The sequence below is a fragment of the Uranotaenia lowii genome, chromosome 3 (assembly GCF_029784155.1).
Source record: "Uranotaenia lowii strain MFRU-FL chromosome 3, ASM2978415v1, whole genome shotgun sequence".
Taxonomy (NCBI): domain Eukaryota; kingdom Metazoa; phylum Arthropoda; class Insecta; order Diptera; family Culicidae; genus Uranotaenia; species Uranotaenia lowii.
Genome location: NC_073693.1, coordinates 219,052,149 through 219,065,447, shown reverse-complemented (window position 1 = coordinate 219,065,447; position 13,299 = coordinate 219,052,149). Strand labels below are relative to the sequence as shown.

The 13,299-nt window shown below is 40.6% G+C and overlaps 1 protein-coding gene across 1 annotated transcript; it reads left to right on the top strand.

The window, feature by feature from the left end:
• The first annotated feature begins 7,744 nt into the window (after positions 1-7,744).
• Positions 7,745-13,099, top strand: LOC129753097 (uncharacterized). The gene has a single exon (XM_055748900.1). The coding sequence runs from the start codon at positions 7,745-7,747 to the stop codon at positions 13,097-13,099; it is 5,355 nt and encodes a 1,784-aa protein (XP_055604875.1).
• The last annotated feature ends 200 nt before the right edge of the window (positions 13,100-13,299 follow it).

The following is a 13,299-nucleotide window of genomic DNA, read 5'->3' as shown; positions in this document are numbered from 1 at the left end:
TCACACCTCTACAAATGAACTAACATTCGAAAAGGGTGAAACGTGAAGGAAGGTTTGATAATTGAGGCAATCGATGCATCGAACATACGCCAGGCTAGGCTAGGCCAGACTAAACTTTTTGGGCATCAGTTTCCGGCATGCAAACTTGGCACCATAGCGCATCGAGTTAGAAAATATGAACCGGCACCAAAGACCAAATGTTAACTATGGCAACTTTGGTGCTGTCATCGGTTTGGGACAACCCTTAATGTTCTGTTGGTTTAATTAGGAAATATTCAAATAATATTAGTTCAATTAATATTAATAACAGAGACACGAAACTTATAATTTATAAGTTATAAACGATACAAATATTTTAGCTTACAAAACAAGGATTCGAAATTTTAACTCACTTGTTTTCCGAGTTTGTAAGTATAACATTGAAAAAAAATAAAAAAAACGACATGAGTTGTATGAATTAATGAAAATGTGAAAATTTATCTAATGAAATCAAAAACTTCATGAAGGCCGAAGAATACAATCTATTTTTCTATGGGGTGACTTTTTAGGTTCTGGATTAAGTTTAAAAATACTTTTAGTTTAATATAATTAATTTATATGTTTATCTCAATTGGTTGTCTCTATTACTATTTGTAAATTTGTTTAACAATAGAAAAACATATTTAAAAAATATTAATAAAAAATCTACATAGACTGCAATATTAAATTTTATGGGGTTGCGTTGACATCTAAGAATTCATTATACATCTTCGTGGTGAATCTTTGAAAAAAAAATTCTCGGGAGCCCCTATGTATAGATTTCTTTTCTTATGCCATCCTAGAGAACATATAAAATTTTAAACATACAAAGAGTCTGGATATAAGATTATTATATTACTCTCAAATTACCATTTTATCTACGTAGAAGGTAGTTTATGATATCTTCAAAGAAAAAATGTTAATACATCACAAGTAATCATTGCGGAAGAGTTGATCAACAAGACCGGAACATAAAATCAATACTGATGTTATGAAATCGTTTGGTACATCTTTGTACCTGAAAATAATCACATTTTCGTAGATGATGGAAAGAATTAAAGAAACATGAGCTATCAAAGAACGAAAGAACATAAGCCGTAAATATCATTAATTTTTCGAAAAAGATACAACGGCTCACCGGCAGGACTTGAACCTGCAACCTCCGCTTCAGTACAACGGCGCGTTAGCCAATTTCATCACGGTGAACGTGATGAAACCGGCAAACACAAGCAATCTAAGCAAGCTGGACCTTCTATCGAAAAGACCATGTATATCCCGCATGTGATGTTTTCCGCTATTGATCTCTTTCAGAGATGCCAATGTGCCTGATTTTTCAGGCATTGCCTGATTTTTCAAGGCCCTGCCTGACAACCTGATAAGCCATTAAATTTCCCTGATTTTGAAAATATGCCTGATTTTGCCTGATTTTTGCGAATGTCATGAAAAATGGGTAGTAAGGAATTGGAGTAGGTACCATGGCTGAAGTGAAAAAGTGAAAATGTGGATGAATTAAAGCAATCGAAAGATTCCCGATAATTTTTATTTTAAAAAAGGGATTTAAATGGAATCTTTCGATTGCTTGATGTAGTAGAATTATTCAATTATTCAACCAAGTAGGCTCAAAACACATATAAGAGTGGAAATGTGGAGCGATGACCAAAAAAAGGGCATCATTTTGAGCGAAATTTCGGTAACTTTAACGTAGCCTGATTTTGCATGATTTTTATTACGCCAGTTCCCTGATTTTTGAAAAAAAAATGTTGGCAACCCTGATCTCTCTTGTTTCTCTAACCCATCGACTCAGGATTTTAGCCGAGCGAGCACATGGTCGATTGCTTCGGGTTTGCCGCAACTTACGGTAAGATGTCAGATGGCTAACGCGCCGTTGTACTGAAGCGGAGATTGCAGGTTCAAGTCTGCCGGTGAGCCATTGTATCTTTTTCGAAAAATTCATTATAATTACGGCTATGTTCTTTCGTTCTTTGATAGCTCATGTTTCTTTAATTCTTTCCATCAGCTACGAAAATGCCGGAACATATATCAATTTCTTCTTTTGTCCCACCACCCCCCCTTCCAAATTTCAAAAAAACCCGAAGAGGTTTATCACCTTTTGTTTGCTTGATTTTATTGATTTTTTCGATAAAAATTACTTGAATTATGGGTTTTGTGCAATGGTATAGTATGCAATTTTATTGCTTGCAAGCTGTCATGAAATTTATTCCAATTTATTAGTTTTCTACATAATGTTTTATTATACTCCCCCTTCCGATGGTCCAGCTCCGAGTGACAAAAGAAGGATTTGAAATTTGTTCCGGATTAATTAGAGATGTTAAATGAAAAATTCAGTTACAATTCTTCTCTACTGTTGACTAAATTCTCTTATTTTGTCTCCTTAAGATGATTTTTTATTCCAAAATTAGTAGCATAGAATGAAATTCATCAAAAACAGATTAAATGATTTCGTCATGACAATTGGAAAGATTTCAGAGTTAACAAGAATGCAAAATTAAAAAAAAAATAATTAAATTGATATATCATATATGAGAGTTCAAAAGAAGAATTTAAAACTTTAAATCACATTATATTCAGAACTTCAATTGATTGTCTCAAATCAAAACTATAACAGAAAGAGAATAAGTTATAAATGAAGTTCAAATACACAATTTGTGTCAAAGATACAATCAAAAGCAAAGCAGGAATTTCAAATTTTTTTATTCAGAATCAAATTTTTTTTTTCACTTTAAAATAATCAAAACACAAAAAAACAATTTTTTGTAATGTTTTAAAATTTCAAAATGTCATGCTCATTCAAATTTTGAATCAAGAATAAAATTGACAAATATAATAAACATAAACTTTTGTGAAATTTAGATATGATTACATTGATTTAGAATGGAGACTAAATGCTCAAAACACAGATTCAAATGAGTTAAGTTCCTTAAACGAGATTTCGAGTTCAGATAACTTAGAAAAAAAAAACTAAAAAACAAATCAGTAGTGGAAAGTCTCAATAGTTGGAATTTTAATGTAAAATCATGAAGAAAATGAAATAAAAGACAAAGACATATTCATGCTTCGAGAGTCACTGAATAAGATTCAATATTGAAATTAAGCTGAATTCAGGATATTTTCTTCAGTAGAGGATTATTTTGAGTAGAAGCATTTCAGATTGAATGAGATATAATTTTTTTTATCAGTTGGAAATTTTTTAATTCAAATATCATATCGTAGACTTAAATTGGAATAAAAATAAAAATAAAACAGTATTGTCAATTTGACCAATGCAACTGCAGTAGTTTTGATTTTTTTTTTCAATAAAAAACATGTAGAGTGTAGAAACCAACGCCAAATTCAGTGATAATTGAAAAGCCAACAAATCTGCATGATTCATACTAATACTTTTGCTAGTAAAATGAACATTTCAGATTGGCTGGTTTATTTTTATTGTATTTCCAGCAAAGCTCGAGAAAACATTAAGATCTTTTTTTTTTATTTCAATAATACCCTGCATTTACCTGGAAATTGCCCGGATACAATTCTGGAATGTTAGTTATAAAGTCTTTTAGTAAATTTAAATAAAAATGAATCTATCCATAAATTACATATTCTTAAATTTCTACACAAATGATGCAAAGGTTTAAGTTTGATGCGATAATAGACATTAGTTTTCAATAAAAATGAGAGATAGTTTTCTTTATTCATCCTTTTCTGTACAGCAAATCCTCCTGAAATAAATTCTCTGTTCAATCAGAGAAATTGATGTTTAACTTTTTGTATGGTAAGCATTCCCTCGTCAGGCCAAGTTAACAGAATATTCTTTAGACAAGTTCGAATTTAACTGGACTGGGAGTTCGAAAAACTACTTGAGCTGATGAATTTCGTTAAAATAAATAAATATGTAAGGTGTCCTCACTTTTTCTGAACTTCCTTCTCACTGGATTTTGCAAAAATTTATACAAGTTGTGTGCTGAAAAAAAACGAAACCAAATGCAAAGATTTTGCTAATTTTTAAAATATACTTTTCCCTGATTTTCTGAGTCTCATTAATGCGGAGAAAATCTGTAATGCTTACTCTTGGGGCTCCCTATTTTTTTCAAGGCACTACCGCCCCCCCCCCCTTTTCCCGCCTCAAGTTGTAACACCAATTTTCCTGTTTTCCTATATTTATGGAAATTAAAGCAGCATCATCAAAGCAATGTTAAATTTTATTTTCTTGGGGAAAAAGGTCACAGGCCCGGGCTAATTGCCCCTTCCCCCTTAATCCAGCCTTGGTAAGGATACAACCATACAACCATTAAAAATTTTCGAAAATAATTTATTGAAGTCTTCTTTTACAAAAAAAACATACAAAATGCAAACCTACATTTTTGCATTTTTTTTAATCATAAAATTTCTGCAGAGGATGAAAAATATCAATTATTTGAGTTTATTATCCGTTTTTTGTCACTTGTTTTAAAACACAAAAATCTTTTTAAAAATGTAAATGACCCATTCTAAGTACTTCTCAACTGGAGAACCATTTTTCTATTTTTCATTGTTAAAAAATGAATTGCTCAGCATAAGAAAAGCTATTTCTTGAGCTTCATTTTGCATCAAAAGATTTTCAGTTATCTTTTTTTAGAATTGAGTATGTAATCGTTGAAATTTTATAATTTTAGTATGAAAATAAATTGATTTCAACAACTTTTCTTTATTTGAAACATAACTTTATCAAAAATCTAACTAAGTACGTCAAAAAAATAATTCCAAAATGATGGTAAAAAGCCATAGGCATGATATTACATAAAGAATAATTACTTCAGTTTTATCTTTTAGAATCAGTGCTAAAGCTATCTTTTTTAAGCGTTGTGACATCTAAAAAATTCTACTGTTTTTTCATTTCATATTCCCTTAAACGTCCCATATTCCCATATTTTGAGAGGAATTTAATGCAAAATGAAAATCGGTTCAGTAGATGCACTCGGGTAAAAAATGCGTTGTGACATCACAAAAATTGATTTGATTTTTCTAAAACGTTCAAGACTTTTTACTTCAACACTTTCATAGTATTTCTTCAATTCAAGTTTAACATAGCAATGCGCTTCAATAAACGAATAGATATAATTATCAAATTTTTACGAAACTAAGAAAAGATTTTTTTCGCATTTACGCGGTTGTTTTTAAACATCTCTAATAAAAACATAAAAAATCGCACTTGTTGAACACTTGATTCGACAATCAATAAACTATCATTAAAATAAAATCCTCATCGATTTAAAGTAGAATATAAGTGAATCATAAAGCAGGTAGTTATCTGTGATTTGAGTAAAAATCTTGCAAAGAACAAGTTTTTCATATAATAAAAAACCCCGCTTGTTGCTTCTATAACTTGCTGGTTCAAACAAAATAAGTTTCATGAAATAAGTGCAAAGAGATTCAAATAATCTTTGAACATGGAAAATTTTATAGATTAACTTTTTATATCAAACAAATTCATAAAACATGCATGGAAAATAAATTTCAAATAAAATTATTCAAAAAACCACTGTTCCTTATTGAAATTTCCTCCTCAAAGAATGTTACTAGAAAATCCAAATGGATCCACATGTTGATATAAAAGCTCACAAAAGAAACTTTATCTGAATTATAAAATTTAACAAATTAGATTATGGTCTAGCAGAAGGTCTAATGCAAAATTTGGGTCATATTATACCATGCATGGTTGGTCAACACCTCTCAAATCCTACAGCACGCTGAGTAAATTGCACTGATATCTGGGACGATTTCCAGAGCGCCACACTTCCTTCCGAAATGCTCCATACTCGTTTCCGAATATAGCCGAAGACAAGTGCCGAGCGAAACCGGTGCCCCAATAGCAGCACTATTGTGAGAGAAGGAGAAATCACGAAACACACATCTGAAGTGTAGTTTTTTTCCTTCTCTTCCTACCGCAGTAGGCAAACAAACAGCATGAAACGATATTACTTCTTTTTCTTGTGTAGAAAGAACCAAACCAACTGAGTTGCTTTAGCGCTGCTCCTCTACACTTAATTTGCTGATTTCTAGCTCTCACCCTGGGGAAACTTTCTCTGCTCTTTGATTGGGTGTATGCTCGGCGTCTCAACAGAGCTGGGCGAGTGTTTCAGAACGAAAAGTTCACTGAGTTGAATTTTTCAAGCCGCTCGAGGAGAAATGGACAACCATGAATTACCACGCAAAGGGGTGTATGGAATTATGAGGAATTTTGTTCGGCATAAACAAGAAATAATAGTTTTTCACCAAAATTTTGGTCTTTATCAACCGATTTTTCTTTAAATTTTAGAGTTTTTAATTATGAAAAAATTTCATCTGAAGAACGCATTTCGATTGGAGTTATCTTGAAACGGCTATTTAACTGTTAAAATGGGTATATAAGCGTCGATTAACGATCATTTATGTATTTCTCTGTTGAAAACGCAGTGTTTGTTACCAAACCTAATACCGAAACGAAAAGTAACACTATTTGCAACCTTAAATTAATTAATTGTTATGTGTAAAATTTCTATAATTATTTTCTATTTATTGTAAAATGTAAAAAATGAACCATCCTAGTATAAGAAATAGCATAGCAGTGAGTTACCGGATGAACTGTTTTGAAACGGTAACTCACCAACCAGCTGATGCAACAACAACAAGTCAGCATAAACCAGTTGAAATAAAATCTCGTGGCAGCAACATCGTCTCCGTGTTGTTTGTTCCGTCGGTCGAGTAGATTAATAAAGTGTTGGTTTATTCGTGAAATTCGGTGTCTTTTTGCGTTTCCAAATCGCATCCGAAACCCTGATCAATGTTTGCTGTGCTTTGAATTGTGTGCGGACTTGATTAGGTGCAACGAAAACTTACCTCGCGATCCAGCAGCAACGAATAAGTAAAGCGAACAAAACGACCCACCAGCGGTGAAGTAATTTGTGTACCTTGGTGCTACTTTTCCGCCCCGTTGGCAGAGCAACGGAAAGTAAACCCTCCGATCATAGAACCCGGTAAGCTACCCCCTGAATCCTCAACATTGGTCCTTCGAGCCGGATCGGAGGAATTCCCCACACGGAAGGTAGCGGTGAGTACACCATTTTGCTTATTCGACGCGCTGGCTGCATCAAATTGAGCCATTTTGATTGCCTCTTTTATTGCTGTGCATTGTTCGAGCAACCAAGAAAGCGCACAAAGAAAGTGAAGCCAAGCCAACAGCACAAAGCCGCCAACAGCTGTTAATTTTGATCTGCTGCTATGCTGATGTTTTACACCGGTCAGCAAAAATTGGGAAAGTGGATTTGATTGATTTTTGGCGAAAAAGTTTTGGACTTGGAATTCTTCTGGCAAATTCAGTCCTTATGCACCTGAGGCTTATATATTGGCAATATTGATTAATATTATATGCGATTGGGTGTGAGTGGGTGGCAGTCTTCGCGAAAGAATTGTGTGTCGCGTCGGGAAGGATTTTTTCGTCGATTTTAACACACAATTCTCGGTTTCGTTTCGTGTTAAGATTGATACACCGCGACGGGAAGGATTGAATCGTTCGATTTGTATCATTCTTCGTCGCGTAGAAGTGTAAATCCGCGACGGGAAGGATTTAATCGTTCGATTGGTTTACACTTCCGCCGTCGTGTTAAAAACCAGTACATCGGTTCGGGAAGGATTTCGTTTGCGTTTTTTGTGCTGTGTTTTCGTTATCGTACAGTGGTGGTAGCAAGTGTCAGTGAATTCCAACATGCCGAAAACCAAATCCGACGAAAGGGTGGAGGATGCCATTATTCGTCGCAAGGCTATTTTGACAAACCTGTCGGATGTTGAGAGGTTTACAAAGGAATTCAACGTTGATCGAGACACAGGGCGCCTTCAAGTTCGACAAGATTTAGTTGATCGGATCTACGACCAGTTTCAAAAGGCGCAAACCGTCATCGAGAAGTGGGATGGGCCAGACCGGCTTGAAATGCGTTTGGCTGAGAGATCGACCATCGAGGAAAGGTTTTGTGAGGTGAAAGCATTCCTGTTGAACAATATCCCGGAAAGGTTGAGCAGTTCTACATCAGCAGAGCCGACCGCACCAACCAGCACAGCTATGTTTCACCTTCGCCTGCCCAAAATAGATTTGCCGAGGTTCGATGGTGATTTTTCGCGATGGTTGTCGTTCCGAGACACGTTCAAGTCCATGGTGCACTCGAACCCAGATGTTCCAGCGGTTGCAAAGCTGCAGTACCTGCTTCAGAGTTTGGAAGGCGAAGCCAAGAAACCTTTCGAGTCCGTGAACGTTGAGGCTGACAACTATCTTATAACTTGGGACGCGTTGATGAAGCGGTATGATAACCAGCGGTACCTGAAACGACAGCTCTTCAGGGCAATGTACGACATCCAGCCTTTAAGGAAAGAGTCTTCAAAGGATCTTCATACGTTGACTGATGATTTTGACCGCCATGTGAAGGCCATGGCTAAACTGGGTGAGCCGGTAGGTTACTGGGATACTCCGCTAGTGAACCTACTGTGCTACAAGCTGGATCCTACGACACTTCGAGCCTGGGAGGAAAAAACAAGCGACCTGAGAGACATCACTTACCAAGAGTTGATCGATTTCCTGTATTCTCGAGCGATGATGCTGAAGACGATCGTCTCAGAAGAACAGCGCAACCTGCAAACTATTCCAGCGAGGATGACGGGATCCCAACCGAAGAAGGCGTTCCGATTAGTGGCCAATCCTGTTGCGTCTGATCCAAAACCCGATTTACCCGTGTGTGTAGTTTGTTCGGAACGACACCATCTATTTCGCTGTAGGAAATTCGCAAGTTTCTCTCCCTACAACCGACGGCAAGTTGTCACATCCCATCGTTTGTGTTGGAATTGTTTCAATTCCGGCCATTTATCACGATCCTGTTCCTCCAGACACACTTGTCGTTTCTGCAATGGAAAGCATCATTCTCTCCTCCATGATGCGATCAAGACCACCAACTTCAATTCGGTTCCGAAACCAACTTCGCTTTCGTCGAATCCACCACTCCCAGCTCCACAACGTAGCACCGCTCCTCCAGATTCAGATCCGCAACCATCTACTTCGAGCCAACAAGTTTGTATGACTGTTCAGGCAACGAACAGTACAGTTTTGTTAGAAACGGTGATGCTTTTGGTGGTTGACAGTACGGGGAAGGAAATTCCGGCGCGGGCGCTGCTTGATTCCGCTAGCATGTGCAGCTTCATGACGAAGAAGTTGGCCAACACTCTCGATCTCCGCCGTTCTACCGTTGACATTGCCGTTTCAGGGATTGGTGAATCATCCAAGCAGATCAAGCGCCAGTTAACAGCGAAGATTCGCTCAACCGTAACAAAGTACGCCACGAAGCTAGATTTCCTTATCCTCAAAAGGCCAACAGTTTGCCTACCGACAGTGAGAATTGATGTTGCTGCTTGGAAAATTCCCGACGTTGACCTGGCTGATCCACATTTTTTCATTCCTGCGGACATTGACCTCATCGTTGGCGGAGAAGTGTACCATGAACTTCACGGCGGCAGCAAGATTTCCCTCGGCAATGAGATGCCGACTTTAGTGGAGACTGTTTTTGGATGGGCTGTATCCGGATCGGCTCCGATAAATTCCTCCGTAACACCCCGGTTATGCCATCTTACGACCATCGATCGAGACCTAGAACAATCCATCGAAAGGTTCTGGGAACTCGAATCTCTGTTGCCGTCCCAAGCTCTGTCAGCTGAAGAAATAAAGTGTGAAGAAGTGTTCAGTGCTACCACCACTCGCGATTCGTCCGGTCGTTTCGTAGTTAGATTGCCACTCACTAGTGACCCCCTGGTACGTGTTGGTGAATCAAGATCCATCGCTGAGCGCCGCTTCCAAAGTCTAGAGAGGAGACTTAAGCGAGATCCTGCCACTCGAGAAGCCTACGTTTGTTTCATGGCCGACTACGAACGTTTGGGCCACATGATCAAGTTGACTGATCCAGTAGACGACTCTGTCCCCCACTGCTATCTACCACATCATCCAGTCTTCAAGGAGTCAAGCACAAGCACCAAGGTCCGTGTTGTTTTTGACGCTTCGTGCAAGACATCAACCGGCTACTCCATCAACGATATGCAGTTGGTGGGACCTACTATCCAGGACGATCTACTGTCGATCATTATGCGCTTCCGAACCCACCCAATCGCACTCGTAGCCGACATTGAAAAGATGTACCGCCAAATACAACTGCACCTGGACGACTGTACGTACCAACGAATTCTCTGGCGCCAAAGTCCCGAAGAGCCTCTCGCAACGTTTGAGCTGCAGACTGTTACGTACGGTTTCGCTTCAGCCCCATTTTTGGCCACCCGCGCTTTACAACGCCTCGCTGAGGATGAAGTCAGTCGTTTTCCTGTTGCCGCCCCAGTTTTTAAGAACGACTTCTACGTTGACGATTGTTTATCTGGTGCCGAAGATGTCGAATCCGCTGTTCAACTCCGCCGAGAAGCATCCGCTCTAGCTGCTTCTGCCGGTTTACCACTCAAGAAATGGGCATCCAATGTTCCTGAAGCGCTTCGTGGTATTCCTCCAGAAGATTTGGCCGTATCCGCAATCCACAGCCTGCAGGACGATCAGGCTGTCTCTACGCTCGGACTAGTTTGGGAAACACGGTCTGACGTTCTACGTTTTCGAGTCCAATTGCCTCTGCCAGCTCCAGTACTCACAAAGCGCAAGATTATGTCGTACATCGCCCAGATCTTCGATCCACTTGGTTTGGTTGGACCGATTATTACCGTCGCCAAACTGTTCATGCAGCGTTTGTGGGGACTTCGAACAGAGAACGGAGAATCTTTCGAGTGGGATCGCCCACTACCAGCGTCGTACCAGGCCGATTGGAAGGAGTTCCATAGCACGCTGGATACCATCGCCACGATCCAAGTTCCTCGATACGTGTCTTCCGCCAATGCCACATCCTTTCAGTTGCATTTCTTTTCGGACGCGTCGGAGAAGGCCTACGGCAGCTGCTGCTACATTCGGTCGGAATGTGATGGAGTCGTCCGTGTCGTATTGCTGACATCGAAGTCGAAGGTCGCCCCGCTGAAGAGCCACCATAGCATTGCCCGTTTGGAACTTTGTGGAGCCGTTCTGTCTGTCAGCCTATCGGAGAAGGTCAACCGTGCTCTCAAGTTGCCTGCCGAAATGTTCTTCTGGACTGATTCCTCGACGGTTCTTCAGTGGCTACAATCACCGCCCAATCGCTGGAAGACATTTGTGGCCAACCGAGTGTCTAAGATCCAGAATTCGACCGATGTAGATTTGTGGATGCATGTTCGCGGAGAATCGAATCCAGCCGATGTTCTGTCCCGTGGAATAAGTCCGCCTGAGCTCGTCAATCATCCGCTTTGGTGGACTGGATCTCCATGGCTCCAGTTACCGCCTTCGCAGTGGCCACGAACCGAGTTGTCAGCCTGCCAAACCAGTTCGACGAGTGAAATGAGAGTTCCAGTTGCCGCGCTTCCAGCTGTCGTGAAGGATGACGAGTTTGTAGATCGTATCTTCGGAATGTACTCCAGTTACCAAAAACTCAGGCGCTCCATCGCTCACTGCATGCGATACTTCCGCTTGTTGAAAGCAGCTGCACGGAAGACGAAAATTGACCCATTCCAAGCGCTTACCACCGCCGATCTGCAAGAAGCAGATTTGACACTGTGTCGTCTTGCCCAGAAACAGTGTTTTCCTGAGGAGTTAGCCACTCTAGCATCGTCCGGTCGTCTTCCGTCTTCATCGCAGTTGAAGTACATCCGTACAAAACTAGAATCAGATGGAATCATTCGGATTAGAGGAGTTCTGGCCAACGCAACCGTTCCGGAAGCTACGAAACATCAAGTTGTTCTGCTCGCGAAACACCCACTTTCAAAACTGTTGGCGAAGTATTATCATGGGAATTTACTTCACGCCGGCCCACAACTAATGCTCGCCACGATCCGTCAAAAGTACTGGATCATTGGTGGACGCAATCTAGTGCGCCGCACATTCCATGAGTGCCACAAATGTTTCCGATGCAGACCAAAGATGATCCAGCAAAGTATCGCAGATTTGCCTACGTCCCGTGTTGCGCCCCGAAGACCGTTTGCCGTTTCTGGTGTGGACTATTGCGGACCAGTTTACATCAAGTCTCTCGTCCGTAACCGAGGCCCAACGAAGGCATACGTTTGCATCTTCGTTTGCTTTACCACACGTGCCGTTCACATCGAGTTGGTGTCTGATCTCTCCACGCCGGCCTTCATCGCTGCTCTTCGCCGATTTTCTGCCCGCCGAAACTTTCCCCACGAGATCCACAGCGACAATGGCACTGCGTTCCGAGGTGCAAACAATGAGTTGCACAGAATTTACCAGATGCTGAAAACCGAACACGGAGGACGCAAGAACATCCTGGATTGGTGTGCAGAATCTGGAGTTGCGTGGCATTTCATACCACCTCGATCGCCCCATTTCGGAGGTCTATGGGAAGCAGCAGTGAAATCAGCGAAGCACCATCTATTGAGAGAAATAGGCCACTCCAACATTTCCTACGAAGACATGACGACGTTACTAGCCGAGGTGGAGATGTGTCTGAACTCCAGACCCTTGATTCCGATGCCAACCGAATCCGACGAGTTAGAAGCCCTGACACCTGGACATTTCCTTGTCGGTGAAAGCCTGCGATCTCCACCCGAAGAAGACGTCGCAACTGTTCCGGACAATCAACTGTCGCATTGGAAGCTCACGCAGAAACGGTTCCAACGAATCTGGCGTAGATGGTACCCAGAATATCTGCAGCAGCTTCAAGCCCGAGCCACCAAGCACCGTAGACCATCAACTGTAATCCAGCCCAACCAAATGGTGATCATCCAAGACGATCTGCTTCCGCCAGCCCAATGGCCACTAGGGATCATCACAGCCGTTCATCCTGGGAAAGACGGCGTCGTACGAGTGGTCACCTTACGCACTGCGAAGCGAGATGTCGTTTCCAGGTGTGTCAACAAACTTGCTCTGTTACCCGTACCAGAACAACCCGAACCCAATCCAGCTGATGAGCAGCCCGTTGGAGAACCGGTCACCGCAGTTCCTGAAAACAACCAATGAGTAGAGCTGCACTCTAAGACAGCTCCTGTACGAAATTTCATGGATCAGGTGATTGCGGTTCCAATATTTTTAAAGGTTGTTTGTTGGTCTACTTGGTTCCCTTTTGCTTCCCAGAACCACTTGTCGTCGTCTCCGCCTGTATATTGCGGACCTCCCAGAACCAGTAGTCGCAGATTGCAGCCTGAATGAGTAGAGCTACA

Excerpts from the sequence above, each read along its gene's own strand:
- LOC129753097 (XM_055748900.1), top strand. The coding sequence starts at position 7,745 with ATGCCGAAAACCAAATCCGACGAAAGGGTGGAGGATGCCATTATTCGT.